Consider the following 6,000-nt stretch of genomic DNA (forward strand, 5'->3'; position numbering starts at 1 on the left):
TAAAAGAAAATGAAGCATAGGGCAGCATATTTTCTCCTTAGCTATGTCTCAAAGATAGGCATTTGCGTTTTAAATATACATCTACCTATTATAAAGCTCTGACAAATTCCAGAAAAAGTTTTCCAATCCTGGCAATACACAGAACTCTGAATATATGTATTATCAACAAAATAATCAATAACAAGCTCAAAACAGGGCCTAGTCTTCGAATTTCGTGAGGCAAACTAATAAAATATTATTTCCCAAAGTTTCTGTTAAGGCATTCAGGTTGAGGGGAGGGGTTGTTACTGACATTTGTTTGCAAGTTGATTTCAAACATAAGTATACGGTAGAGGATGTGAATCATGGCCAGAAGCCAGGAGCACTTAATACAGCTCCTTACTTTGTACCCTTTTAAATCCACATGCCTATTTCAGGCTAGTACTTAAAACTGAATAAGCTTTACCTGAGCAAGATCCCCATTTCCCCCACCTTCCTATCTTGTCAAAACATTCCAAACAAATATACATCTGCCCTTAACATTCCTGCTTTCACAACTAAGTTCACTGACCTTTCGATAAAAGTGCTCCCCAGAAGCCCCTGACAATCATGATTTAAACTCATTAAGGGCTTGCCTATCCCCAAGAGTCAGCCTGGAATTGGTAGGCCAAGTTATAGGTGAAATAATAGGGCAGGCCACAGAATCAGACAACTCCACAGTTAAAATGGACCACAGATACCAATTAGTCCAGATTCTCCATTTCTGTAGAAACCTAGTGCCACAGAGTTAAAATTACTTAGCCAAAGTTAGGCAACTAATTTGTGGCAAAGAGAGAATGAAAACCCCGGTTCTCAATTCCCAGTTGTATACTCTAGGTTCCCAGTTTCTGAATTTCTTTTAAAAACATTAGACTACACTCATAAAAGTTGGCTTAAATTGTGCAGAAGAACCTAAACATTCCAAAACAATCAGAAATTGAACACACAAAACAAACAATAAGGAAAAAAAAAATGAACTAGTGTTTTCCAAACTGATTTTCTATATTCAATTATTTTTACTTCAAAGCTTTTCAAAGAATTATGCAATAGGCAATTTAAAAACTAGCTAAGGACACATAAAAGTCAAGAATCATTCAGATAGCTTTGGAATTTTTACATCAAACTGAAGACAACAAAGTAGTATCCAGGATGAGCTTCCTTAGAGGAAGGAAAGTAGCAGAACTAAACAGTAAATAAAAACAACATCTGGTTATTGATAGGGAAGACAAAAAAGTTAACAATGCACTGGAAAGTCTGCAACTTGACACTGAAACACACGGTCGTATGAGTAGAGAATATATGTATGTATACTTACCCATACAGACTTAAGAATATCCACATTTTTTGTGTGTGTATATACACACATCCCCCTCCCACAAATCTACCCCTAAAAATGGACAACAAAAACATGCACATATTTTTATGGGTTTCAAGCAAAAACAGTAAATTATGCTAGGTCTGGATTACACAGACAAAACAGTTTTGGACACTGAAATACCAAATTATCATATATTCTTGCAATAACATAGCCCTATCTCTAACTGTATGTAAAAAACAATGTGCCAAAGAAGTACGTAAGGATAAAGAGGAGGATACGATGGGGAAATGTAACTACAGTATACTCTAATTCAAGCTTATTTGCAGGTTCTCATCAACCTTTCCTATAAGCTATCAGATAAGTGGGACCAGCAGGTGGATGGAAAATCAGGCACTAAAGTTTTTAATTTGCTGAGAATGAATTGGGTGACCTTGCATCATCTCCAACTTCTTTGCTTTAATTCTTTCGGGTACTTAGAATAACATAAAAAACCATGTATAAACATCAAGCAAAATATAAAGTAGTACATATATAAATCCTTAAGAACTCGTTATAAAACCTATAGGATTTTTAGAACTGAAAGAGCCATTAAGAGATTATTTAATCCAGGGACGCCTGGGTGGCTCAGCTGGTTAAGCGGCTGCCTTCGGCTCAGGTCCTGATCCTAGCGTCCTGGGATCGAGTCCCACATCGGGCTCCTTGCTCAGCCGGGAGCCTGCTTCTCCCTCTGCCTCTGCCTCCCACTCTGTCTGCTTGTGCTCACTCTCGCTCCTCTCTCTGACAAATAAATAACTAAATAAATAAGAGATTATTTAATCCAATTCATTCATTTTACAGATGAAGAATCAGAGGTTAAAAAAAAAGTGATCCCGGGCGCCTGGGTGGCTCAGTGGATTAAAGCCTCTGCCTTCGGCTCAGGTCATGATCTCAGGGTCCTGGGATCGAGTCCCACCCACATCGGGCTCTCTGCTCAGCGGCGAGCCTGCTTCTCCCCTCTCACTCTGCCTGCCTCTCTGCCTACTTGTGATCTCTGTCAAATAAATAAATAAAATCTTTAAAAAAATAAAAAAAATTAAAAAATTTTAAAAAAGTGATCCCAAATCACATAGCCACTTTACTGTCAGAACCAAGACAAAACCTCAAATCTGTGGATTCCTTGTTCTGTGATCTTTCTGATAGTGATGGACTTGAAATGAACTATCTATCTATAGAGATATAACTTCTAAATCTTGATGACTCCTGAATAGTAAAAATATACCCTCTTCTGAAGGATGAAGAAAAAAAGCATAATGTACGTGATCACTACAGGCTTAGATTGCACATGACTGGAGGATAACATCTTAACCTTGTCTTTGATCCCAGGTGCTTCAAATTTGCCCTCTTATATTCAGCCACATCACTAACGTCTTGTGTTCACGTGAGCTAAGTGATAAACATCTTGACGTTTTAATATTTTGCAAAGCCACAGCTCAGTCCTGAATTCCAGGCTATAAATCCTTGGGCTATGAGTTTTCCAAACCAGCATGGGTTTAATGCTGCCACAAGGCTCACCCTAATAGAATCTCATCATTCAGTTTTAATTAAAGAGGTGGTTACTAGGAATGCAGAAAGTGAAAGTTTTAGTGTGTTCATCACTTTTAACTTGCTGAGTAGCAACCCAGTCACTTTACAAAGAGAACCAGAAACAATAGTGCAATCTGACACAATCCACACCCCTTGGACTAAGTGGTTGCCTTTGGGAGAATGAGGTTCAGAAAGAGGTTATAGATTAGTCTGTTCCCACCAAATAAATATTTTTTGTTATTCTATTTTATTTTATTATCTTATCCACTGCTAAGCTATTTCATAGTATCTTGGGTTTCCAGCCTTGCCTCACTCAAGAAAAAGAAAAGAAACTCTGTTCGCTGAATTTCATGGCGTGTTCCATCAGACCTCCTTGAAATTGGTTGACAGTTCCCTCGAAGTTAGCACCTAATTATGAAGTCTGCATAGCTCAACTCTGCCTTAAACTTCCTGCAGGTGTTTGAAAATGTCCAAAGACCGTGACATCTCTCGGCTCAAGCGCTAGTCTGGAGAAACTTGTCAGAAACGCACGCCAGAACAAAAAGCAATGTGGGAAACTGACCCAGGAAGGATGCGGACTGAGAACAGGACTTGAGACTAGGGATGAATTTCAGCCAGAGCAAAAACACCAGCCTCTAGGATGGCCTGTGGTCCTTACCGTACACCCGCACCCAGCTCTGTTGCTGGCACACGGACTCCAGAAGGATCCGATCCAACATGCCACCAGCCACGGCCCCACCGACTGGGACAACTGCTTCCAGCTCCTCCGGGGGTAGCGGCGAGTCAGACTCCAGTCCTGGGAACATCTCCGGCCAGGACAGCGCCTCCGCGGCTCCTCCGGACGACGGGGAGAGCTCCATGGTGCCCCGGAGGGACAAGGCGGCGGCGGGGCCGGCGCGCAAGTCCGCGCCCTGCCTCCGGGAAGGGGAGGAGGAGACCGCAGCGGCGGGGGCAAGGACCGGAGCGGCAGCCGGCACCGACGCGGCTCACCTCCTTCCCCGCCGCCCACTGCCCGCGGCTCGGGCGCTGCAGCCCACCTGCAGCCGGCGGGCGGGACCCAGGCCGGGAGGAGGATCCAGCGTGGCCCCGGCCGGGGGTGGGTCCGGGCTCAGGTGTGGGTCCCTCCCGGGAGGGGACGTGGAAGGACCCGGGAGGGGCGGCTCACCCGCCTGCTCCCGCGGAGCCGCCTTCCTCAACCCCCGCCGGCGTCTCTAGCGGCCAGACCCGGCAGAAGCTTGGAGCCGGGGATGGAGTGGGGCCGGGCAGGGCAGGGCTGGGGGCGTCGCCGCCAGGGGCCGCCCCCTTTGACCGGCTCCCGCCGCCGCCGCCGTCGCCTCAGAGCTTCGGAGTGTCCGCTCCCTCAGGGAAGGGGGGCGGTGGCCCCGGGTTCTCGCCCGCCAGTCCTCGGCCCCCACCCCAGGAATGAGCCGGCCCGCCCCCCTAACTCTCAGGCCACGGCTCCCGCCGCGGCTCGGGCTCCGGCTCCGGCTCCGCCACCGATCCCACAAGCCCGGCAGCCGCGGCGGCGGCAGGCGGCATCCCAGGGTGATAGGCCGGAGCAATCGAGGGCCGAGGGCTGGGCCGCGTGTGCAATCGAGTAACGAAGCGGAGGAGGAACTGCCACCAAAGGCAGGAAAAATCGGACACCGAATTATTCATCTGGCCAGTCCCGCCTACTTTCTAAAGACCCTCTACCCGACCGCCCAGTAGCGCGCGTTACGGGTCTCCCGAGCTGCAGCAAAAGCGGGGACGGCGTGGGGAGGCGGGGAGGAGAAGGGGTGCGGGAAATTTGAAAAGAAAGGAAAAGAGCTTCCCTTCCCCTCTATCCACCTCTTTCCCTTCCTGCAGTTATTTATGTATTCATTTATTTGGACCGACATTTCGTTCTTACTGGAGGAAGAGATTAGAGAGGCTGCTTTATTTTACAGTTGCCCAAAGGGAAACGCCTCCTTCCTTCCCAGAGGAGAGACTTGGCAGCGGGATCTGGATTGTGGGATCTGCGCTTTGCGCCTGTCCGCGCCGTGGCTGGACTTGTCATCGGTTTAGAATAGCATGGTTACGAAGTGTGGTGTGGATGGATAGACGGGCCTCGCGAGCACAAGAAATGCTCAAAAGCCCAGTATTAACCAAACATGTTTCTCTTTCTTTTGCCTTTCATCTTTGTGCAATTATGTTGGCTTTTTTTCCTCTAATGATATCACAAGCGTTTTATTTTTGGTCTGTTTGGAGACTGTCTCCCTTGACCTTGGTTTTGATTTTTCTGCCCACCCAAAGCGATATTCGCTAGTTCAGGTTAAAAAGATTGCTGGCAAAGTAGTGATAATTTTTAAACCAAAAAGTAACAACTTAAACAGTGCCTCGCACGTAGTAGGTCTCCAACAATGTTTCTTGAACATGCTGCTTGAAATGGAGGAGTTCCACAAGTATATGGTGCTTTTGGATTAGTACATGGGGGGCATCCCCCCACCCATTTCTTCCTACTTTGCACAGAGACTGGTCTACAAGGGGATGCTTTTGTTTTCTGGTCCTGTGATATCCTGGTATGTTGTTTGGGCTTATCAAGAACTATAAGGATGCATTTTGTAATTTTCTCCAAACTGTTTAGGGAAATAGTATTTCAAAGCAGGAAGTGACCTTCAAGATAATCTCATTCTGCCTTTTGTTTAATGGTTGAGGAAACTGAGAAACATCCATGTTACCTGACGAATCAACTATCAGTACAGATAGGTCTGCAGTGTCTCAATGATGATGCCTATTTCAACTTTGTTCCTCAAGAACCTTTTGTAACTGAGCTTGTTGATGCATGGTTTGGTGATGCATTGAAGTGATCATTTCTGGTATCTAAAACCCTGATTTCTTACTATCTGGCTCCATAGTCAGACTTCCAAGTCTAAATCATATTGTTCAGTGCTGGAGTGGAATGGGAAGGTATCGAAGCTAGGAGATTTTAGGGCCCGGCACTAAACAGAGCTAGCACATTTTTATTTATACTAAACTACTGCTGAAGTCATGGTAACAGAAGTCAGAGAGCAGGTGGATAATGGGCATCAGGTGTACAAATTTGAGCACTCTTTATTAGTCAATATGTAAGGAATTTATTT

At 45.8% G+C, this 6,000-nt stretch overlaps 1 protein-coding gene across 2 annotated transcripts in view; it reads right to left on the reverse strand.

Moving 5' to 3' along the window:
• Positions 1 to 4,641, reverse strand: part of RASAL2 (RAS protein activator like 2) — a 365,886-nt gene extending 361,245 nt beyond the window's left edge. The window contains exon 1 of one of the 2 annotated variants that reach the window (XM_032317292.1): positions 3,558 to 4,641. In XM_032317292.1, coding sequence (XP_032173183.1) covers positions 3,558 to 3,759 — 202 coding nt within the window. In that variant the 5' untranslated portion in view covers positions 3,760 to 4,641. The remainder of the gene's footprint in view (positions 1 to 3,557) is intronic. The other variant, XM_032317291.1, reaches the window with a different exon arrangement.
• Between the last annotated feature and the right edge of the window lie 1,359 nt (positions 4,642 to 6,000).

The sequence above is a fragment of the Mustela erminea genome, chromosome 17, assembly GCF_009829155.1.
Source record: "Mustela erminea isolate mMusErm1 chromosome 17, mMusErm1.Pri, whole genome shotgun sequence".
In the NCBI taxonomy this organism is placed as follows: Eukaryota; Metazoa; Chordata; class Mammalia; order Carnivora; family Mustelidae; genus Mustela; species Mustela erminea.